Source organism: Sphaeramia orbicularis, chromosome 4 (genome assembly GCF_902148855.1).
Source record: "Sphaeramia orbicularis chromosome 4, fSphaOr1.1, whole genome shotgun sequence".
In the NCBI taxonomy this organism is placed as follows: Eukaryota; Metazoa; Chordata; class Actinopteri; order Kurtiformes; family Apogonidae; genus Sphaeramia; species Sphaeramia orbicularis.
This window is the reverse complement of record NC_043960.1, coordinates 7,985,126-8,010,936: the sequence shown is the minus strand read 5'-3', so window position 1 is coordinate 8,010,936 and position 25,811 is coordinate 7,985,126. Positions and strand designations below refer to the sequence as shown.

At 35.2% G+C, this 25,811-nt stretch overlaps 1 protein-coding gene across 1 annotated transcript in view; it reads left to right on the top strand.

The window, feature by feature from the left end:
• The window catches only part of lepr (leptin receptor), a 75,197-nt gene that overhangs the window by 19,262 nt on the left and 30,124 nt on the right, over positions 1-25,811 (top strand). The window contains exons 5-8 of the mRNA XM_030132989.1: positions 9,013-9,130; positions 9,523-9,692; positions 16,558-16,706; positions 19,909-20,050. Of these exons, the coding sequence (XP_029988849.1) occupies positions 9,013-9,130; positions 9,523-9,692; positions 16,558-16,706; positions 19,909-20,050 (579 nt within the window). The remainder of the gene's footprint in view (positions 1-9,012; positions 9,131-9,522; positions 9,693-16,557; positions 16,707-19,908; positions 20,051-25,811) is intronic.

Below are 25,811 nucleotides of genomic sequence, written 5' to 3'. Positions count from 1 at the left end.
TAATATTCAAACATGATTTTTAGTCTTTGTGGGGTGAAATATACGCTATTAAAAATCTCCGACACGAACAATTAATTTATGCATATCGTCATCAATCCAGCCGAAAAAAAAACCAGGTGAGGATAAAAAATTCTAATTTCTCTTTCAGTTTGTTACAGTTTACTCAGGCATAGTAATAGATACAATATTTTAGACAATGGGAATAGATTCTGTGAGGTCTGTAAATGTCCATAGACACCAAGAACATCCATATGAACCTTATTAATGTGAAGTAATTCTTCATTTACTTTGGGTATGTCTTTTTAGGTGTTTTTGCCCTGAAAATATGGTCAGGGTTTAACAGGTTAAAATATATGTAACTACAATAAACATCTCTGCACAAACAAGCAGTTGTTTTCTTCACAGATTCACAGATTATGCTGCACAGGCTCATAGAATTTGCATAAGTTTCATAAAGAGTCTCTGAACAAGCTGTGATGAATTAGAATTTAGTTTTTAACACAGCAGCTGTAGTGTTATACATAATGAAAGACGCATAATAAACCAAAGCGTGTTTCATTAAATTTAAACACGCGGTCTGTAATTTCTTCTGCAAAGGGTCGCTTAGTCAAAACAATGACATGTAATAGTAGATGATGTTGTGAATTAACTTTTTTTTTCCACTACCATAGCTTATGAAAACTCTGTAATGAGTCAGACGAGGTAGTGTAGAACATGGAGCTTATTTAACATGGTAATGTTCTGTATTATAGCTTCATGCATTTATATTTACAGTCTCTACAATATCTCTGTTAGAGGGGTACATCTGTAGAATAATCTGGAGCAAAACTTAAAAACGTCTTCTTCAATTTGTGCATTTAAAAGGATGTAGAAATCCACTATAATAACAAAATATAGAACATTATCTGAATAAGTGAATATCTTTTTCTCTTTTTCTCTCTTTTTTTTTTTTTTCGGCAGACGCTTTTTTCTAAAGCAACTTACAGGGGAAAACCAATCAAATCACTCAATCAGTCAGATTTTATTTATATAGTGCCAGATCACAACAAAAAAGTTATTTCATGACACTTTATATATAGAGTTGGTCAAAACCAGACTCTAAGCCAATTTACAGAAACCCAACAGAATCAGAATATCTAGTTATAACATAGAAGTACGCATAAAATAAGATATTATTGTAATTAATTGGTTATCAAGATAAGAAGATATTATCACATTGATTGATCATTGTATTTGTAGTGGATATTTAAAGTGCATATAAATATTATAGTTTATATTAAAAATGGTTGATTACGCAAATCTGATTGTATGTGAGGTGATCAAAAAAGTGTGTGTGAATGGTTTGTATGGATGTTTTGTGTTTATTGTAAAAATATACAGAGGGAAATGTGTCAACAAAGCAAAGGAAGCGGATTTAGTTTGATTATTAGTTTGTAAAAAGGGGGTGGGAGTCAATAAGCTATACTTCTTCCCACTCCTTTTTGAGCGCAGAAAAATTTTGTTTGACCATGTTGTATGGTTCTTTGTTATCTGATGATTATATGTGCTCGAAATAAAACTACTACTACTACTATTACTACTACTACTACAAGGAACTACCTCACAGTTTTCATTGTAAAAAATATTGCAAAGACAGTGAAATCATCGTGTAAATTAGGGCTTATTGCAGACTACAACAATTCTACTTGCTAACACATGTCCCTGTACATAATTTGTATTTCTTTTTTTTTAATTCAATTTTTTATTTGGTTTACAATGCAAGATTTACATATTTTATACATTGATAGTTTTGTTTTTTTATAAAACAAGACAAAAAACAAACAAAACAAAAAAAAAAACAAACAAACAAAGAGAACAATTGAGTAGCAGTTGAGCAATGGGCGTCAAGTATGTTCTTTTTAAGTATTTATAAAGTCTATCCACGGTCTCCAGCATTCCTTGAATTTGTCATGGTCCAGTCTTAGTGGAAAGGTGAGTTCTTCCATTTGAGCGATTTCTTTAACAAGGTCCTTCCATTCATCCAGCGAGGGTGTCTTTTCTGTCAACCATTTCCTAGTGATCACTTTTTTCATAATGTGTATTTCAAGTGTTTTTACAGGACACACGTTGAAACTTGATTGACTGGTTACTTGGTAATGTTGGATGTTTTACAAGCTATCAGTACTGACAAAACTTGACTCCGATGGTGGCTGATGACTAATATTATTCAGTCAGTCATCATCTGAACCTGCTTTATCCTCACAAAGGTCACGGGGACTAATATTATTATTATTATTAGTAAATAAGAATGTTTTGTCCATAAGTAAAAATCATTTCTGAGGAATTTTGGGAGCAAAGATAAGAATTTAACCCTTTCATGCATAGTGTTCACTCCAGTGGACAGTTATTCTACAGCTGTTCTCTTGTATATTCACAGGTTTTGTTGTTTTAGTTTCATAATCAGCCAACACAGTGGACACTTATGCACCATCCAATACACTGACATTCATCCCATTACTGTAACTTTCCTGTTCTTGATAAACCTGATCTGCAGTGATATGTTTGAGTGTAAATCAATTGTTAATTGTTAGACTGTAATTAACAGGTTTTTTTTAAAAAAACAAACAGTTTTTTTTTTTTTTGTATATTATCTCCATGAACTAGGAAGATTATTACTGTCATTAATTATTTAAGGAGAAGGGGTGGGATTTTATAAGTTATGCTTCTTCTTACTCCTTTTCGAATATGTTTTATATGTCTTATGTTTAAGTGTTTTGTTTATTTATTTTCTTCTGTTTTGACATTCATATTCAAAATAAATACATCAATCAATCAAATCAATCAAGTGAGTCATAACAAGTATTAGAGTATGTTAAAATGTGACAAAACATCAGATTAGCAGCATTAAAAATGTTTTTATTTCATTGTTTTCATATCACTTTCTGATATTGGGTTTTAAATACATGTTTCTGTGCTTCAAGAATAAAATGCATGGTGTAGCTAAGTGGGCATTTTTGTAAATCCATGAAAAAAAAAAAACCTCGATTGCATTGTTTTTTCATGCCTAATGAGGAATAAAAACACTCAAGAAAAGATCTCGACAAAGGTTCTAATAATTCATGCATGAAAGGGTTAAATAAAACTAACCAATGCAATGATATTATCACAACATAAAACTACATTCTGACATTTGTCGATATGGTTTTGTATCCCAGACCCCTGTTAGAAATGAAACACCTGTATTCATCGTGTCCCAATACTTTTGTCCATATAGTGTATTTGTTTCTTTGACTGAGACACTTAGCTCCATTTCAGTTCTAATAAAGTCAAATGTCAGCTGATTAACCGGCTATCAGCTTTTTCCTGTAAAGTGTTGTTTTTGATATGATCCCGTAGAAATCCTGCCAGTAGCGGCTGACCTCTAATCAAAGCTGTGTATGAAGGAACACAGAGCAGTGTTTGTTTTCTAAAAAGCCTCAGAACAAACAGCAGGATTACAGCGACAAAGCAGATGAGTCCGCCTGAAGCTCTGTCACATACAACTGAGACGACCCTAAACATCACCCCAACAGACTCATTACACTTTAATGGCTTTTCATTCACGTCCCCTCCAGCCTGCTGCAGGGTGGGCCACCATGTGAGTCAGGTTTCGGAAGATAGCCTTGGCGTACAAGGGTTCCTTGTTTCTGGAAAGGGAATCAAAGCAGCCAGTCTTAGTTCTACTGTTACTCTACAACAGGGATCTCAAACTCATTTTCTTTCAGGGACCACATTCAGCCCGATTTGATCTCAAGTGGGCCGGACCAGTAAAATAATAACATAACAATCTATAAATAATGACAACTCCAGATTTTTGTCTTTGTTTTAGTGAAAAAAAAACCCACGAAATTATGAAAATACTTACTTTTATAAACTATCCAAACAAAAAAGATGTGAATAATCTGAAAAAACTGAAATTTCTTTAGAAAAATAAGTACAATTTTTACAATATTATACTTCAACTTGTCATTTCTACATGTACATTATGGATCAGATCTACAAAGACACTAAACACTGAGGAACAGGCAGAAAATAGTTAAAATTGTGCTTAATTTTCTTTAGACATTTCAGGTTCATATTTGTTAAAGTTATTCACATTTTGTTTTTAAAGGATAGTTTGTAAATGTTACTATTTTCATAATTTAATGTTATTTTTTGCACAAAAACAAAGATAAATATTTGAAGTTGTTATTATTTATAGGCATAGTGTAATATTTTTTTCACATCAAACCGAGAAGAAGACATGAAGTCATTATTTTTTGTATGTTATTCTGCTGTTATTATTTTACTGTAGATCATACTGGTCTGTATGTGGAACCTGAACTAAAATGAGTTCAACAGCCTTGACTGTGGAATTTTTGCACTTTGCAAATTCATCCCATGGGCCGGATTGGAACCTTTGGTGGGCCGCTTTGGGCCCCCGAGCCGCATGTTTGAGACCTGTTCTAGAAAAAACAGCAGCGTGGGAGTCAGAAAAGCAGGGGCGTTGAGTTTAAAGTAAGTAATTGTTGACATTGTGAGGGTGGAGGTGAATGTGAGGAAGGATTTGTTTGTTTGCATCGATCTAACAGACGCTGTGAGGCTTCCAATCAATGGTGATTAGCCATTAGACCTTTGGGCTTTGGGTCTGACTAATGATAATTAACATTAAATGCCAACACTGTGCCTCCAGGGCAGCTTTATGAAACCTTTTGACACTTCAGAATGTGATTCAGATGCTGTTCTGAACATACGTTGAGCTCTGATGGGAATGAAAAGAGTTACCCACAGACATTTTGCTCATTCTTATTGTTCTTATGTATTAGTCATAGTAGTTGTGCTTTTTTGTTGTTTTAAGCATCAAACCTTCCCTCACACAGGTGTGGGTTAATGACTCCATATGGCAGAGGTGTTTTATACCAGTGAGTCTATAAAACTGTGAATGTGAATGTCATAATGATTCAGTCTTCTATATAAATACAACAGTATGAAACATACATGCAATTTTATGTTGTAATGGGTATAATATTCTTGGGAGCACATTCATCTTTAAGCTAATTCTACCCATCCATGACAGAGGGAGATCAAACCACCTGCTAAGATCATTTTTGACTGCTGCCAGGATTGGTGTAAAGTTTAATTTAAACAGTTCTTTAAAATTTGCTGATACTTTGACACCCAGGTAAGTAAAGCCAGAAGATGACCATCTGAAAGGAAAATCAACCAGGGTTACGTGATCTCCAAAATCGCCCAGTGGTAGGGCCTCTGACTTGCTATAATTAATTTTGTACCCTGAAATCTGACCAAACTGAGTGATCGATAACAAAATAGGAATAGAACTCTCTGGATTGGTAATGAACAGTAAAATATCATCAGTATAGAGTGAAATTCTATTTTCGTTTCCTCCCATAGATATACCAGTTATCCCATGGTGGCTCCTGATAACCTCAGCTAGGGGCTCTAGTGCAAGAGCGAATAGTAGTGGAGAGAGAGGGCAGCCTTGCCGTGCACCTCTACTCAGGGGAAAGACATCAGACTTGGAGTCATTTACAAGAACTCTAGCCGTAGGAGATCTGTATAATAGTTTAACCCACTCATTGAAATTCGAGCCTAAACCGAATTTATGTAGGACATCAAAAAGATACTCCCACTCCACACGGTCAAACACCTTTTCAGCGTCTAATGAGATGGCGAGGGCCTTTTTTTTTGTATTATGTGAAAATTATATTATATTCAGGAGCCTGCGGACATTTGAGTGGGAATATCTATTTTTAATAAACCCTGTCTGGTCAGGTTTAATTAAGACAGGTAGAACTTCCTCCAGTCTTCTAGCTAGTAGTTTTGATAGTATCTTGCAGTCAACCCCGAGAAGGCTAATCGGTCTGTGAGACGCACACTGATCAGAGGGCTTATCTTTCTTTAACTCTTTCAGTGCCAGACAGTTAAGGGGCTAATAAGCCTTAAAAGTGCCACAGAATGTGGCCATTTTTCAGTATTTCGCGTTGTTTTTATAATTGAAGTCTGAATTCTCATCAGAACTCATTTTCTAGCAGATGGGACTGTTTTGACAGATCGCTGTGTTTACGATATTACTACAAAATGGCCATGTAATTTGCATATGATTTCATTCATAAATTCATTCATAAAATTTCCCAAGCAGAAAACGAAACGCGAACTCTTCCTTGGTCAAAAACTGCTCGGTAACATCCGACCGATTGCTGCTTAGATTCAAAACGTACCGGACACAGCCGATTCATTATTGATCGTAATTTGCAAGAAGATTTGAAAGAACGTCATTGAAATGTGAGAAAGAAATGGGGGTGGATGGTTTGTTTGTACACAAATATGGCGTGTTCTCCAAAGCCGATCTGATCGGCCCGTGGCACTTTAAAGGTTGTATTCGTAAAGCCGATTTAATCGGCCCATGGCATTGAAAGAGTTAAAATCAGAGAGATGTGAGCCAGATTTAAAGTTGGTGGTAGCGTGTCCTTTTCAAGACATTCAATAAACATGTTGGTTAGAGGTCTCACGACTGAGTTTGCCATCTTCTTATAGAATTTGGGGCCAAACCCGTCCGGGCCGGGAGCTTTCCCGTTCTGTAAAGATTTAATGGTGTCCAGGACTTCCTGTGTGGTAATTGGTCTACATAGGTCATTCTTACATTCTTCGCAAATTTATGTTGTAAAACAATGTGATTACTTGTGAGGACAGTTATTACATGCTTGGCTCTTTATTTTAATAATCCTCCTATGGTTGCGGGAAAAAAATATTAGACCATCCTTGTTTTCTTCAATTTCTTGTTCATTTTAATGCCTGGTACAACTAAAGGTACAGTACATTTGTTTGGACAAATATAATGATAACAACAAAAACAGCTCATAAGAGTTTACTTTCAGAGCTGATATCTATCCATTTTCCATGTTTTCTTGATAATAACCAGAATCACTTCAGTTCTTATATCAATATCTATGGCATTGTACTGACAAAAACAGTGCTTTTAGACATTCCATATTTTCTTTTCTGTCTGTTTTAGTCACATGATACACACAGGAGTTAGTTCTGGATTGCATAACCATTGTTTTTGATGACTTTTGATGGCCTAATAATTTTTTCTGCAACTGTACATTTTTTGTAACAATTCAGCAGTCTGTTAGTTAGCAAGTGATTGCAAGGATGTACACTTACTATGGTTATATGTAGTAATGATATTCCAAACTCTCACCGGTAGTGGGAAGTCACATACCAGAACACACTTACGTAAGACCAAAACCGCCCACAAATCAAAGCTATGTATCCACAGACTGTATCACTCACTGAATAAAGTATAAAGGTCATTGTTTATACACATCTGTATTACGGTATCAAGTTTTCTCCTTCAAACAAAAACTCATAGACACTTATTTTAACAGTCCATCGAAATAACACTGTATCTTATAATCTTCACGTGCTGCATCAGCTGATAGTTTACATTATAGCTCCATTAGCTTAACTCTGTTTTTAGACTGAAAACAGCCACAGTAAAACCACAAATCACCTCCGTTTTCTGTATGGTTTATGTTGTCAGTAGCTGAACTAAAGATCTGTTTGGAATCCAACAAACAAGGTCAGAACTGTGGATCAACAAACGGCAACTTAACTAGATAACTAGAAAAGCACCTCCGCCAAGGCAGATCAGTCCCCCCTTCCCACGATCACCACCAAAATTGAATCATTTGTTCCTTGTGCCAGTATCAACATTTCCTAAAAATTTCATCAAAATCCTTCCATAACTTTTTGAGTTACCTAACTAGCAGACAAACAAACAAAAATCCCCCCCAATCACCACCAAAATTGAATCATTTGCTTCTTGTGCCAGTATCAACATTTCCTGAAAATTTCATCAAAATCTGTCCATAACTTTTTGAGTGATCTTGCTAACAGACAAACAAACAACCAAACAAACAAACAAGCAAACACATAAACAGACAAACAAACAGATATACCCTGATGAAAACATAACCTCCTTAGCAGAGGTAATAACATCCCATAATAACTTTGTGCCTTCATATGCCTTAGAATCAAACTCACCTGTGTATAGGTAACGCTGCCTTTTCATCATCAAACTCCCTTCTTTTCATTTCGAACTGTGTATTCCCACGGGTCCATGTGTTCGTACTACATCTAATCCCTTTAATAAGTCTGTGCACAAACTGTGACCATGGATGTAGACAACAGAAACAGTTGTTGTCTTAGTAACAGAGATGACACATGGCCACCTACCACCACAAAACAGACTCAAACACTGACTTCACATCAATACGTGGTCATAACGGTCGTATAATTACAATGAAATTATTTGAGATTACAGTGAAGTTGACGAAATCTTATTATGATTCAGTTAAAGATTTATGACTTTAGCAATAAATAGGAACAGAAATAAAAGATATTTGTTTTTTTGTGAATGTAAATTTTGAGACTGTCAATTAAGCACAAGTTGTACTTAAAAAATAAACTTGTCATCCTCCCTCAATCTCCTTGGTGATAAAAATTGTCAGTCATATTCATTTAATGGAAATTATTACCAACAATCTTCGCCTACAACAATGCACGGGTGTAAAGTCCTGGAAAAAATGGGACTTTTTCATTCAATCTGTGGACAGTAAACAGTATGCAAATGTCTGAATGTACCTGTGACCTTTTGTCTGTTTGTTTTGTACCTTATACTAAAACAAATAAAAATTTAAGTACAAAAAAAAAAAAAAGTTGCTGTCCGAAGAGGGGTGGTGGTGGGTTCAAAAAAAAAAAAAGAAAAGAAAAGCACTCAGCGTGAAGTCTTGAAAGAATGACCGTAATACTGCCTGCAGCTACTGTAGTAAAACTCGTTAACCTAATAAGATCCCCAACAGAGTCGCCTTTCTCAGAATATGAAGAGGGAAGGTTTTCACGGAAGGTTTCATTAGGATGTGACGTCCAGCTGGTGTTCTTGTCTATCGGTCACTCATCATGTGTTTAACATGTAAATGTAATGTTTCCCAGGTCACTGTTTGGACATGCTGTGCAGGATCACTGAAAACTGGGAAGATTTAACCTGTGAACTTCATGTTGGAGACACATTCGAAGCCGGTCTGATCAAGATTGGCCTGGGGCGAGTGATGTAAGTATGAAGCTGCAGCCTCATTATTGTTCCATGCCTGTCGTGTGTCTCCACTCGGCTTCCTTTCCCTTGTTGCTCAGTGGGGAGTTAAGTATGTGTGTGTTTACTTTGATCGGCAGAGGGGAAGCTGTGTGATCACACTGTCCTCAGACATAACATGACAAAGATAAAGAGGCTCGTTCAGAACTGATCAAAAGCACGACAGTTGAAGATCTATGAAGCATCACATCATGAGTCTCAATTGAATTTTATTTGGAAGTAGAAAAGCACTCGGAGAGCGCAGACCTCCGCCAAGGCATCTCATTTTCCATCATTTTGGCTTCATTTAATTATTTGCGCTCTTTACTGTGTGTATCCAGCCATGACGCTGAATGTTCTTTATTCATTTTCAGATCCCAGACAGATGAGCCCGTTGATAATAATCCTGTCATCTGTGAAGCGAAGGATTCCTTCACGTGTTCAATGGCGCTTGGGTCAACAGTGACTTGGGCCACCGTGGTAACCGTTATCATCTCTGACGTCGTTTCTCCTCAGGTTGTTCTTAAAGTCCCTGAAAAACCTGGTAAGAAAAGGATTTGTCTTCTTTTGTCAGTCTTTTTACTCAGAAGTTAGTTAAAAAAAAAAAAAAACATCTATTATTATAATTTGTCCACATTTTGAGAAATAAACACGGAGTGAACAGACCAAAAAACAATCAAAGGAAAGCAAACATAACAAACACACAACAATTTAACAACCCTAAGGTTCTCATAATTAATGCATGAAAGGGTTAAACTGTTTTGTGCTAAAACAAACAAACAAACAAAAAACATCATTTAATAATTTTAGTTAAATCAACTTGGAATTTAGTGCATTGAACTTGATTATTTAAGTGTGATAACTAGGCAAAGCTGTTGATATTACAAAAGATTTCAAGTTACATGTACTTAAAAAAGATCATTAATCATTACTTAATTGTTTTTAAGGCAGCCACTTTTCACAGTTTTTTAAAAGTAAACTCAACTTATCCGGGCTTACAGTGTGAGTGCAAACCTAAAACTAGAAAAGCACTTGGAGAGTGAAGATCTCCGCCAAGGCAGATCAGCCCCCCTCACCACCACCACCACCAAAATTGAATCATTTGTTCCTTGTGCCAGTATCAACATTTCCTGAAAATTTCATCAAAATCCGTCCATAACTTTTTCAGTTATCTTGCTAACAGACAAACCCCGATGAAACCATAACCTGTGCTGTTACACTTGGTGGAGGTAATAATAATAATAATAAAAAAAATAAATTAAAAAAAAGTCTGACAATACATCATTTCTGGAAAAGAAGTAAATACTGTTTTAAATTTGATGCAGATTCTTATCATCAAAGCATGTTACGGGCATTTACTGTTTTTTTCCCTGCAGTTACTGGCATTAGAGCTTTAAAAACACAACCAGCCAAGTATGAAGATGAGGCCAGTGTTTCTCAGAGTGTGTAAAACACAAACTGTCCCAGTACTGCTGTGATGAATCTGGACAGATAAGGAGAAAAGGTTTTATTCAGCTTACTGGCAGCCGTGACTGGAATAAAGTTAAAGCAGCTGGACAGTGGCTCAGCATGAGTGTGTGTGTGTGTGTAGTGAATGAGTGTGTGTGTAGTGAGTGAATGTGTGCATCCACCGTCAATCTGAAATCACCATAGTGATGTACGAGGACTTTCCATGCCACGTTTATTCTAATAGACCTGAACTTAGAGAAGAGTCGAACACAAACTCAGCTGAAACAGATTTATCTTTCTGCTTCTTCTCCTTTAAAACTAACAATTTCTCCTCTTGAAACAAAGCTCCGATATGTTCCTCCTGAGATAATCTACAGTTTACACAACACAACAGAGTCAGAATCAGTTTATTTGCCATTTACAGGAAAACTGCATTGGAAAACGAGTTGCAAGTGCTCAGCATAAAAATACATAAAAGACAGTACAAAGTAAAAAACTATGAAAAAAAACAAAACAAATTTCAATAAATCCATAACCGTACATCCTATGTCATAAATTTTTGCATGTGAGCGTTGTGGAGAGGCTTGTGAATGTGTAGATATATAACATGTGGGCCAAAAGTATGAAGTGAAAAGTGAGTTCCAAATATCGCAACTTTCCGGGCTTCTAAAAAAAAAAAAAAAAAACTAAGTCAGTAATTACAAAGTTGCAAGGTCACTTTTTTGAGAAGGGTTTACTCTATCTTTTGGTGCTATTTAGAAGCCAATACGACAAACGGTGTCATACGAGTTCATTTTAGAAACTGTATTTTGAAAGGCAAATTGTGAACTTCCTGTTGGAGTTAGGTCATGGGTGTCCGTGTACCATTTGCTTTATAAAACCAAAATTTTGGCACTGGTTCCATGTCTGTACGACATTCCTATTGGCCACTAGGGTCCTTTCCGTGTTTTTTTTGGTTTTTTTTTTACATAGGTGGCGCTAGAGAGCACATTTTGGCACCTATGGGGTTAATTTTTACATTTTATGAAATTTTTCACCAGACGTGACATGTGTGCAGCCTTTGGTGAGTTTTTGCATGTTCAGGGGGTCAAATTCCAGTTGAAAGGAGCGGAGTAGGAAAAAGAAAAAAATGAACTCAAACTCATTTTCTTTCAGGGGCCACATTCAGCCTGATTTGATCTCAAGTGGGCCGGACCACTAAAATAATAACATAATAACCTATAAATAATGACAACTCCAAACCCCCATTAAATTATGAAAATACTTACTTTTATAAACTATCCAAACAAAAAAGATGTGAATAACCTGAAAAAATGGAAATTTCTCAAGAAAAATAAGTGTAATTTTAACAATATTCTGCCTCAACTTCTCATTTATACATGTGTGTTATGTAGGGATATAACAATTACCGGTATAACGATAAACCATGTAAAATTGCAGACGGTTAGTATTACCGTTTAAATTCTATCTATCATGATAGCCGTGGTTGATTACCGCACTTTTGAGGGAAAAAACACCCTATGTAAAGATCTGCTTTTATGTCAAATATTTGAGTATAGTTTTAATTTATTTCAATTTTAGTTTTATATACCTAATATTTGGAACCAATATTCACTTTTAACGTCTTTGAAAAGGTTCGTTAAGCATCTTTGTGTTATTTATGCAATAAATTACACAAATTTTTCAAATTGTATTTTATATATTTTTTGTGGTTTTTGTCCTTTTATGTTGATATAGTAGGTTAAAGTGAAAGAAATAATAGACAGATGATATAAATGAAGTTGTGCTGAAAAAAAAGATACCAAACATGGGTATGGTAAACATATGTTTATATATAGTATATAAAGGCAAAATCAAAAGGACTGAAAAACGGACAAAATAGGCTCAGACCACTAAGGGTTAATGTTTGAATGTTTCTCTCAACAGAAGGTACATTGTGACTGTTATTTTATTTTATTTATTTTATTTTTTTTTTCAAAATACAACTTGGTTAAATTATTTCAGTGTGTGTATCAGTACTTTTTGAACATTTTGAGCACAATTTCAACAATACCGCGATAATAACGATAACCGTGATAATTTTGGTCACAATAACCGTGACATGAAATTTTCGTATCGTTACATCCCTAGCGTTAAGGATCGGATCTACAAAGACACTAAACTTTTAATAACAGGCAGAAAATTGTTAAAACTGTACTTAATTTTCTTTATACATTTCAAGTTGTTCATATTTGTTCAGGTTATTCACATTTTATTGTTACAGGATAGATTGTAAATGTAAATATTTTCATAATTTAATGTTATTTGTTGCACTTTGAAGTTGTCATTATTTATAGGCATAATGTAATAATATGTTTTTTCACATCAAACCCAGTAGAAAATATGGAGTCGTTATTTTTTGCAGGTTATTATGCTATTATTTTTACTGTAGATCATATTGGTCTGTATGTGGAATGAACTAAAATGACTTTGACAGCCTTGACTGTGGAATTTTTGCACTTTGCAAATTCATCTCACGGGCCAGTAAGGCTGCACGATTAATCAATTTTAAATCGAAATTGGATTTTTTAATTAGGACGATTTTTAAAAAAGGGAAATCGTCAAATCAGTTTCATCTCTCTCCTGCCTACCATAGGCTCCTCCTCCTATCTGTGAGAGCGGTCTTTCACAGCAGTCTGTGTAATGACTTAAATCTGTAATTGACCTTACAGTAGTGATACCAATGTAAGCCGTGGTCCATGCACGGATCCCCTAATTCAAATATAACTGCATAGGGATCACTCATCTTATGTGGTCCACGCACAGGTGACTGATACCTGTTACTGACTTACATTGGTATAACTTCTGTGGGCCCAACATGGAACTTTCAGGGATTCCGTGATACCGTCTCAGTTTTCAGGTAGGGAGCGGTGCCTTGCATTACAACTGCTCACAAAATGACATGCCGACTTCTGTTGTCTTTTGTAGTTTCACCCAAAAATCGAAATCAAAAATTGAGTTTTTAGAGGAAAAAATAGGGATTTTATTTTTGGCCAAAATCGTGCAGCCTTACGGGCCAGATTGGAACCTTTGGCGGGCCACATTTGGCCCCCGGGCCGCATGTTTGAGACCCCTGCCATAGGGCCTTGCCTTTGGGCTCGGTCCCTAATTACATGAATAAGAGCAATAAAAAGACATGTGCCCCCGTAGATCAACTGACACTCACTTGGACAAAGTGCATGAATATAGAGTGTGTTATTTATACACAAATACAAAAAATAAAACATACACCATACATTGTTAAGTATGTGAGTATGGAGTCATCAAGGTTACGCACAACCTTCTGTTAAATCTAAAAAAACCCCCAAACTGTTCTTTTGTTGCTTTTCTGTTGTTTCATGTATAAATTCGCCCTGAAGAATAATCTTATAAGCACACTTTCTCCCTGATGTGAGACTAGTCTGGAAGCAAAATTGCTCAGTTATTACTCATTGCGTTGAGTAATCTCTTCTCTCCCAGGAGGCATCTTTGTGGTTTTATGAGGCTCAATTATCTTTCGCTGTATTTATCATAAATAAGTGGTGTGCAGGGACATTGTTCGATATCCAGGGTCATTTTAAACACAGAAAATCTGTAAGCCGTCAAATGTCCAGGCTGAAACCCATGGTCAGTCAGTTCATGTGAGGCTCCTGATGCTGTTGCATAATTGATAGAAAATGGAAAATTCACAGCTGCTTTGATTCTAAACCCCCAGACTGGCATTTAACCGTGTAACCTTCTTATAAATGTATAGGCAAAATGACGAAAATGCATTAGGCATTTATGATGAAGCTGTAACCTGGATCTATATTTTTCAATTAACTCTGTGTATGAGGTGTGACATATGCATTTAAATAATATTAGTCATCCTAGACATGAAAATAAGTTGAATTACAGCAAAAAGATGCCTTTATATTTACAGATCTGCCATACGAGCCCTAATACAAATAAAAATAACTGATGTACTTGAGTGTCAACACTAGTTTTGGAAGGTTTTGGTCTTTGTGGATTTATGTTTAAAATAAATAAAAATAAATAAATAAAATAAAAATAATTTTAAAAAAATGTAAAAATACGTAAAAAAAAAAAATAATGGAAAAAAAAAATTCTGATGAACCTATTTTTCGTGAAGTTGCAAAAATGTCCACTCAGCTGGACAACACACGTTTAATATTTGATGCACAGAAACATGTATTTACTGATAAACTGTGTGAAAACTATGGGGAGGGCTTGTGATTCTGGGGGTTTATGCTCAGGAGAGATCTACATAATGTTACCGATTCATGTCAGAAAAGATATGTAGTGTCTTAAAACTTTAATAAAGATATGTGCCAAAAAATAAATAAATAAATAAAACAACGAAAAGAACAACAAAACCCACCAATATACGAGAGAATAGCTGTAGAATAGCTGTCCACTGTAGTGACCAGTATGCACGAAAGGGTTAAAAAAATTGCTTTTTTTTGGAAATGGTACAATGCAACAGTTTTTCAGCTACATTTGTAAAATTTGTATGGAGTGTCCTTTGCAGTGGACAGCATTTTGTTTTGTTTTGTTTTCTTCAATAAAACTGAAACTCGTGTCCCCTACAGAAGACAAAAATGCATTGCTGGGTCTCAGGAGGTTATGAGTTAAGACAGTGTTTTTCAACCTTGGGGTCGGGACCCCATGTGGGGTCGCCTGGAATTCATGTGGGGTCACCTGAAATTTCTAGTAATTGATAAAAAAATAAAATAAAAAAATTACTAATAAAAAATATGATATGATAATTCAGTATATATGTCATTATAATTAAAACACCACACACTTCTCCTAGTAAAAATAAAAAAAGCTGCATTATATACATTATATAGCCTAAATGTTGTCTAAAATTGATGTTTATTTGCAATATAGTATAACACACAGGTGTCAAACATGCGGCCCGGGGGCCAAATCTGGCCCGCCAAAGGGTCCAATCCGGCCCGCGGGATGAATTTGTGAAATGCAAAAATTACACTGAAGATATTAACAATCAATCCACCTACAGACACATACAGACCAATTAGATTTCAAGTGGGTCAGACCAGTAAAATATTATCATAATAACCTATAAAAAATGACAACCCAAAATTTTCTCTTTGTGTTTTTTGGTGTAATAAAAGTAAAATTACATGAAAATGGTTACATTATCAAACTATACTTTTATAAAAAATGTGAATAACCTGAACAAATATGAACAAATGGAAATATCTGAAGAAAAGTAAATGCAATTTTACCAATATTCTGCCTCTTACTAAATGTTTTGTGCGACTGTAATGCACAAGTGTAAATGATAAACTGAGAAACTGTGGCATAATATTGTTAATATTGCACTTGTTTTTCTTACGATAATTCAAGTTGTTCGTGTTATTCACATTTTTAAGGAAACTTTGTAGATGTAAACCTGATCATAATTTTAATAATTTTACAATAATTTTACTTTTTTCACTGTTATTATTTTAGTGGTCCGGCCCACTTGAGTTCAATTTGGGCTAAATGTGGCCCCCGAACTAAAATGAGTTTGACACCCCTGGTATAACAGACTATTACATGATAAAATGCAAATTAATTTTAGCAAAAAAATGTCTCTGTTTTGAATGTCTGGGGTTACCACAAATTTGTGATGTTAAAATGGGGTCATGAGCCAAAAAAGGTTGGAAACCACTGGGTTAAAATCATATACATCTGTATTATTAGGAAGTCTTGGTTGCTGTTTTGTAGTTGTCGTGTATCTCGTCTGGTCTTCATCATGTAACACTAGTAGGAATTACTGACAATGCACCAATGTTTACAGTTATTTCACTCAGATCTTTAATAATGGAAACTGAAATAGCGTTGGAGTCGAAGCAGGTCGTCTGGTGTGTTTTTCTGCCGTGCCAAACATCGACAATCAAGCTTTAGTCTCACCTTTTCTTCTTTTACAGTCAAACCAAGTCCTCCTGTCAACTTGTCACACATCCAGACCATCGAGGCAGAGCTGATTTTGACCTGGGAGGTTGATTCAGAGTTGGACCACGGTCTCCTGAGATACGAGGTCCGATACTCCTCCAACCCCACCCATCCCACCTGGCAGGTAAATACTCATCTGGAGCTGAAAAACATCTTCTATTGTTATATTATTGAAGCTTAAATATCATGATCTCATTGTACTTTTAGCAAAAACTCTTGGTGTAAATCATGAAAAGAATAAACAATTTAACCCATAAAGACCCAAGCCACTATCTAAACCGTTTAATACCTGTTGATCCACTAATCCTATCAATACATGTAAATAATTATTGTAAAATACAATTCTTCATCTTTTCATGGTCATCAGATATGACCCATTTGGACGTTCAGAGGCTCCGTAGTTACCGTGGAAACGCAGTCATCTTCTACAACATTGATTCACCAGTAAAATCCATGGATTTGGATCAATGACAGTGGATGGACACACTTGTTTTTATGTTCAATTTTTGATATATGTGCTGAAAAAGTCAATTTTTCCTCAGTTTTCTCTGTTTCTGATATAATAACCCTCAACTGTAATCTGAGTTTTTATGAACATCTATGTGATCAGTGAATTAATTATAGGAAATACATGATTTACACTAAAAAAAAATGCAAAATAAGGAAGATAATGTTGTAATAAATAGAGATAAATCACTTAAGAAAGGTTAAATAAATCCATTTTGTCTATATTCACAAAAGTAGCACCGGGTCTTTATGGGTTAAACTTATACTTATTGAATAAGTTGCATTATTTCTACATATATAAGCAGCAGTGCTGTTTTAACCCAAATTTTCACTGAATAGAGCAATGTTGTGTTTGTTTGGTGCATGACTCGCCACAGCCAGTCGGGGTTTTAATAACTTCATAGATTTTACGAGTCATTCAACAGTGCACTCAGTGTTCAGCGGTGGATCAGAAAGTGGATGATTCATTCAGGAGTGACACTTAAGACCCAACAGACGACTATAGACCGATAAACAGAGCACATTTTCAGGAATGATTTTTATATCTTTTCCATTAGTTTGAGGTTCTTGGACACACTTTTGGGTAAAACTGTATAAAATGGTCTGATGAGACTTGTGACCTTTAATAAAAAAAAAATCATTTTAACCCTCAAAGACTTTAACAGCCTCCAGTGACCAAAAGCATCTACTGCAGGGGTGTCAAACTCATTTTAGTTCGGGGGCCACATTTAGCCCAAATTGAACTCAAGTGGGCCGGACCACTAAAATAATAACAGTGAAAAAAAGTAAAATTATTGTAAAATTATTAAAATTATGATCAAGTTTACATCTACAAAGTTTCCTTAAAAATATGAATAACACGAACAACTTGAATTATCGTAAGAAAACCAAGTGCAATATTAACAATATTATGCCACAGTTTCTCAGTTTATCATTTACACATGCATTACAGTTGCACAAAACATTTAGTAACAGGCAGAATATTGGTAAAATTGCATTTACTTTTCTTCAGACATTTCCATTTGTTCAGGTTATTCACATTTTTTATGAAAGTATAGTTTGATAATGTAAACATTTTCATGTAATTTTACTTTTTCTTTACACCAAAAAAACAAAGAGAAAATTTTGGGTTGTCATTTTTTATAGGTTATTATGATAATATTTTACTGGTCTGACCCACTTGAAATCTAATTGGTCTGTATGTGTCTGTAGGTGGATTGATTGTTAATTTCTTCAGTGTAATTTTTGCATTTCACAAATTCATCCCACGGGCCATATTGGACCCTTTGGCGGGCCGGATTTGGACCCCGGGCCGCATGTTTGACACCTGTGATCTACTGTGATCTAAAATATTAAGTAACTTTTCAACTACTAATCTGATCAGTACAGGGAAATAAATCAGTTAAAATGCACTTTCTCGTGGTCATCAAATATGACCCATGTGGACGTTCAGAGGCTCCGTAGTAACCATGGAAACACTGCCATCTTCTACAACATTGATTCACCAATAAAACCCATGTATTTTGACAAATGGCATTGCATGGAAACAGTTGTTTTTATGTTCAGTTACCAGAGGTGGGAAGTAACAAAGTATAAGTACTTCATTACTGTACTTAAGTAGATTTTCTAGGTATCTGTACTTTACTTGAGCATTTAATTTTCTGGCAACTTTTTACTTTTACTCCCTACATTTTTGCATAAATATCTGTACTTTATACTCCTTATATTCTCAGAATAGGCTCGTTCCTTTTTCAAACTAAACAGATTTGACAGTACGTAAAATATGTCACTTCAGAGGGAAAATCAGTGTGGAGAGAAGAGAGCACAGGGTCAGTACCAGAGTCCTGCACAGGTCCACTTTTTCCAAACTTTTCCACCCGTACCGTTAAAGCCGAGTACCACGACCCGACCCATGATTAAAAGCATTGTCTACACAGTAACTCACTTTTAAGGGATTTTTTTGGGCTAAGACACATGCCAGTTTTACTTTTTACTTTTGTAGTTTATTACAATTGAGAAGTTGAACTTTTTTATGTTTACTTAAGTAAAGGAGTTGAATCTGTACTTCTACTTTTACAAGAGTATATTTTCACACAGGTACCTATACTTCTACTTAAGTACAGAATGTTAGTATTTTTGCCAGTTACTGTTACTGTCAGTTACTGATATAGTTTGATGAAAAGTCACTTTTTCCTAGATTTGATGAAATAACCTTTGAATTTCCTCCAAACGTTTATGAACATCTACATGATCAGTAGGTTAAAGTTTATTGAAAAATGCAAAATACACTGGATAATTTTATAATAAATGGTGATAAATCACTTGGGAAAGGCAAAACAAAATTCATGTGGAAGTTAGATGCTTGTTTTTATGTTCATTTAATGATATATTTTGCTGAAAAGGTCACTTTTTCTTCACTTTTCCTGTTTGGACGTAATAACCTTTGAATGAACCCAAAGCATTTATGAACATCTACATGATCAGTAAATTAAATATACCTGAAAATTCCTGAAAAAATGCCAAATACAGAGGAGGATATTATTATAAATAACTAAAATAGTTGCAGGTCTTGAGGGCTTAACTCTAAATGACACTATTCCCATGACTACAGACAGCCCAGGTGTGGTTAAACTGGGTTTGTGTTTTGGTAACAGTTGATTAAATACCAAAGAGTAACCACGTCACGCTGTTTAGTCATCGCTGTCATTAAAGACACACACAAGGACACACACACACACACACACACACACACATCCAACTGTTTGGTAGTAGGGTGTGTCTGTGTCGGTGTTTGATCATTTGCTCTCTGCTGTCTCCAGGTGGTGTCTGCACCTGGAGAGCCCAGGTTATCTCTAGACCTCAAGCCCAGGTTGAACTACACCATCCAGGTTCGCTGTTCCAGTCTGGTGGAGCCTCCGCTGTGGAGCAACTGGAGCGAACCACATCACATCTACCTGGACAGTAAGAGTGGCTTTACGTCTACACACACAAAAAAAGATATGCGTACATGCTGAGAAGGTTTTGCTGATTTTTTTTTTTATTTAATTCTTTGTTTATTTGGAAAAGCAATTTATATAAAACTTCCCTTACGGGTACAATTCAATTTCCACATGTCAAATGGAAAGAAGATGCAAATCCAAGATTTTTAGTCAAATATTGAACAAATAAAATAAATAAAGAAAGAAAAGTGGGCCGGGGGAGGGGGCTTACACCACTTCTTCATCAACAAGATAAAACACATTAAGATGTGTATGTTTACATTAACCTAAACACAAATGTATATCATATAAATGTATTCACATCACTGATGTATTCCCTTCACTTCCATTACAGATTTAACATAGTTTGTCTATTTTGACCAAATAGTGAAAAAAGATTCCTTTTGACCCTTAAAACAAAATGACAACTTCTCCAGAGTGTAAATGTCCTGTATGATGTCGATCCATTCTTCTGTTGTGGGTGCTTCAGGCTTTAACCATTTTCTAGTGATAGTCTTTTTACTCACTGCCAAAAGCATTAGCAACAGTTTTTTATCTTTCAGAGTCCAGTCCTCACATGAAATATCTCCCAAGTACAGGGCTTCACATTCACAAGGAATTTTTTCAGTAAAAATGTTATTTAGATGTTTACACAGCTCTTCCCAAAATGGTTTGATTACTGGACAACTCCAGAAGGTTTTTGCAGATTTTTAAAAGAAAGTGATATGAAGTCAGAACGTGCACAGATTAGTTTGGACTATTTTCAAGCTCTAGAAAATCCTGTGATGCAGATTTTGTCAAATCACAGGTGTTTTCAGACAAGTGGGAGGTTAATATTGATTGATATTGATTGACAGCTGTGATTATCATATGCAGACCAGGTTCAATCAGGTGTGAGTTTTGGGTCAGGTTTAGAGAATTTGGAAATACACACCTTCCTTCTGCAGCTCTTTGTCATTTTTTCCCCTGAATTTAGTTCCTGCAGCTTTAAGATCCACAAACAAAATGAAATTCTTAATAAGTAATTAAGAAAAGTTTATTTATAAAGCGCTTTTCTCAGATAAAAATCACCAAAGTGCTGTACATAAAATGGGTGCAATGAAACAACATAAGAATAATTTCATAAAATAAATAAAAAGGATAAATCCATCAACCAAAAGCTTTCCTAAATAAAAACATCTTGAGCTGTGTTTTAAAAGAGTCCACAGAGTCGACCACATGGAGGGACAGGGGCAGGCCATTTCAGAGTATGGGGGCTTCAGCCTGAAAGGACAGGTCTCCCCGGGTTTTAAAATGAGTCTTTGGGACCTTCAGGAGGCTCAGGCCTGAAGACCTAAAGGTGCGCCCTGAGGAGTAGGGGTACAACAAGTCGGCAGTTATTGGGGGGTCTGACCATGCAGCGCCTGGAAAGTCAGGACTAAAATTTTGAAATCATTATGAAATTTGACTGGAAGCCAATGAAGAGCTGACAAAATGGGGGTGATGTGGGCTGTTCTGGGCGTATCTGTCAGAAGTCTAGTGGAAGAATTTTGTACCATCTGAAGTCTGTTGAGGGTAGGAATGTAACGACATGAAAATTTCATATTACGGTTATTGTGACCAAAATTATCAGTTATCATTATTATCACGGTATTGTTGAAATTGTGCTCAAAATGTTCAAAAAGTACTTATACACACACACTGAAATAATTTAACCAAGTTGTATTTTGAAAAAAACAAAAAACAAAAGAAAAAAAAACCTAATAAAGTAACTGGCACAATGCACTTTCTGTTGGCAGAAACATTCAAATATTAACCCTTAGGGGTCTGAGTCTATTTTGGCTGTTTTTCAGTACTTTTGATTTTACCTTTATTTACTATATACACAAATGTTTACTATACCCATGTTTGGTATCTTTTTTTTTTCAGCACAACTTCATCTATATCATCTGTCTATTATTTTTTTCCACTTTAACCTACTATATCAACAAAAAAGGCCAGAAAACACAAAAAATATATAAAATCTGATTTAAAAATGTATATAATTTATTGCATAAATAACACAAAAATGCTTAACGAACCTTTTCAAAGACTTTAAAAGTGAATATTGGTTCCAAATATTAGGTATATAAAATTTTAATTGCATTAAATTAAAACTATATTCAAATATTTGACATAAAAGCAGATCTTTACAAGTGCAGTAAGTGCAGTAATCAAACACGGTTATCATGATAATTAGAATTTAAACGGTAATACTAACCATTGGCAATTTTACCACGGTTTATCATCATACCGGTAATCGTTACATCCCTAGTTGAGGGTCGTCTTATTGAAACAAGTGACCACAGAATTGCAATAATCAATATGAGATGAGGTGATTGTAGCAGTGAGTTTTTGGGGAGTGCATTGATGTTAAAACAGATGTTAATGTCACCAGTGGCACAGTCCACCCTGATGGCTGGAGTCCAGCTCTCATTCTGTCTGCGAGGTCCTGCAGCTGAGAATTCATCACTGAGGTAGATTAAACCATTGACCTGAATGTTCTCTTTGGTAGATTTATGTTAATGCTTGAACAATTGAAACCAGTCTAACTCATTATGTAGATCTCATTCCAGCAGGGCCACCATCAATAGTCTCTATATCAGGAGTTTGAGTGTGGGGTCAATGGCTATAATCATAAAAAACAATGGACTGACAACATCTGACGTATGTGTTCGAAGAACTGAGCATGAAGCAGTCGTCTGTATGCAGACTTTAACCCATAAAGACCCACTGTTACTTTTGAGTCAGTTCCAAAATATTTTTTTCTCTGTACCGAAGTTTTCTTAAGTGATTTATCACAATTTATTATGACATAATCCTCTGTATTTTGTGTTTTTTCAGTGAACATGATGTATTTTCCTGTTTAATTTATTGATCATGTAGATGTTCATAAAAGCTCAGATTAAAGTCGAAGGTCATTATATCAGAAACAGAGAAAACTGAAGAAAAATGGACTTTTGCTGCAAAATACTGTATGCCATTAACTGAACATAAAGCAAGTGTCTCCATCCACTGTCATTGATCCAACTCCGTGGGTTTTACTGGTGAATCAATGTTATAGAAGATGACGGTGTTTCCGTGGTAACTACAGAGCCCCTGAACGTCCAAATGGGTCATATCTGATGACCATGAAAAGACAACAAACTGCATTTACACCAGTTATTTACATGCACTGATAGGATTAGTGGTTTATAAATGATTAAATGTTTTAGATCAGCAGATGGTTTTGGTCGTCAGTGGTTGCTTGGGTCTTTACGGGTTAAATAGAGGTGTTCAGGTGATAAAAGCGAGCATAGACTGAGTGAGACTGGGAGTGTTTGCGTGTTGTAACAAGAACAGAAGGTTAAAATCATTCCCGTAGATTAGATGATAGTTTCCGCTAAACCTTTCCAGATTAGATGATAGTTTCCACTCTGTAACACCAATGTGCTAATTAAAACCTGCATCAGTGTGTGAAACTCTAAACAGAGTATGTACATTTATTATAGTAACATTAGATTTTAGTGATCAGTGTACACATGCAGGCGTGTCTTTTTACAGAAAGCTGAAGGCATTTTAGATTTCCAAGATTCACAAAAAATGTCTTTTGTTTGTTTTGTTTTGTAAAAGAAAAAAAAAGGACTCTTTTGTACCAAGTGCAGTTGGGGTGTTAGATTGTTGAACTGGATTAAGTGCCTGTAATTGAACCCAACCCAAGGTCTCTAGTTTCACACTGTGCTTTATTTTGTAGATTATACTTTTTGTGTAAATGTCTCTGTTTTTTATGTATATACCGACATAACACAGCATAGCATAATATAGCATAACATAATCTAGTATAGCTTGACATAGCATAGCAAACCATAGTGTATCATAACAAAACATAGCGTAGCAAAACATAGCGTAGCATAACATAGTATAGCATAACATTACATAACATAACATAGCGTAACATAACATAACATAGCAAACCATAACATAGCAAACCATAACATAACGTAACATAACATTGCATAGTGTAACGTAACATAATGTAGCATAACGTAACGTAGCATAACGTAGCGTAGCATAACGTAACATAACATAATATAAGATAGTGTAGCATAGCAAACCATAACATAACATAGCATAGCGTAACATAACGTAGCGGAACATAACGTAGCAGAACATAACGTAGCATAACATAACGTAACATAGCAAACCATAACATAACGTAACATAACATAACATAGCATAGTGTAACGTAACATAACATAGCGTAACATAACGTAGCGTAACATAACGTAGCATAGCATAACGTAACATAACGTAACATAACATAGTGTAGCATAGCAAACCATAACATAGCATAGCGTAACATAACGTAGCATAACATAATGTAACATAACATAGTGTAGCATAGCAAACCATAACACAACGTTGTGTAACATAACGTAGCATAACATAACGTAGCATAACATAACATAGCATAACATAATAAAACATAACATAACATAGCAAACTGTAACGTAACGTTACATAATGTAGCGTTACATAATGTAGCGTTACATAATGTAGCGTAAGATAACGTAGCGTAAGATAACGTAGCATAACATAACGTAGCATAACGTAGCATAACATGACATAACATAACATAGCGTAGCGTAACATAACATAGCGTAACATAGCATAACATAACATAACATAGTCTAGCATAGCAAACCATAACATAACGTAGCATAACATAACATAGCATAGTCTAGTGTAGCATAATGTAGCGTAATGTAACATAACATAGCATAACATAACATGACATAACAGAACTTTACTTTACCTAAACTATTATCCTCTTCAAAAACTATGACTATTCAGTGCAAAAAGTTTTGTGATTCTCATTAATCATCAAATCTAAACTTTATTACCTTCAAATCTTCCAAAACAACAAAGGAATGACCATGTTTTGGAAAATAAAACATCAGCAATGTGCGTTTGTAATGAAAGGTTGGAGAATTCATCATCAAGGACATGTGTCTCCTCATAAACACGATTCATTTGTCATGGATCTATTCACAAACAAATAATTCAGAGGCACGGAAGGGCTTTATAATTAAGCTTTATAACTGAGTTTTCTTTTGTTGAGCTCTTTTATGTCTTACTGATGAATCACATTTCTTTTTGTTGGCTGGCAAAACATCTGACTCAGATGTCTACGTTGGCTGTAGGTCTTCATCTGAGTAGGGGCTTAGATAGCAGCCCACCACCGCCCATCTCAGACCGTATGACACCCAAACTAATTGAAACAAGTTCACAAAATCCTTGGAAAAACTTTCTCTGTGGAAACTGTGAAGAAATAGGAATGACTCAAGCATTTGTTCCACTGACAGTCTTTGTTTTATTCTTTTTCATTACTTATAACATTTGTTTTCCTCTTTGTTATTTGTTAAAGTGTGTCAAAGAGTCATAAACACATGCAGCAGGAGTTCCCAAAGTTCTTCAACATGCGACTCAAATGAGAAATCTAGCATCTTCCTGGAAAAAAACTTACAAAAATACATTCTGAAATGCCATAACACACATCTACACATCTCCTAACAGTAGGAGATGTCAGTGAATAAATGCAAGTCAGAGATGGAAAGTCAAGTCTGTACATAATATTAGCCAGAGACACATAAAACAACAGCTAATGGACACACAAACGTGACAATTTTAGATTTCCACTCTTCTTTGCTCAGATAAAATTCCTTTACTTTATTTATTTATTTTTT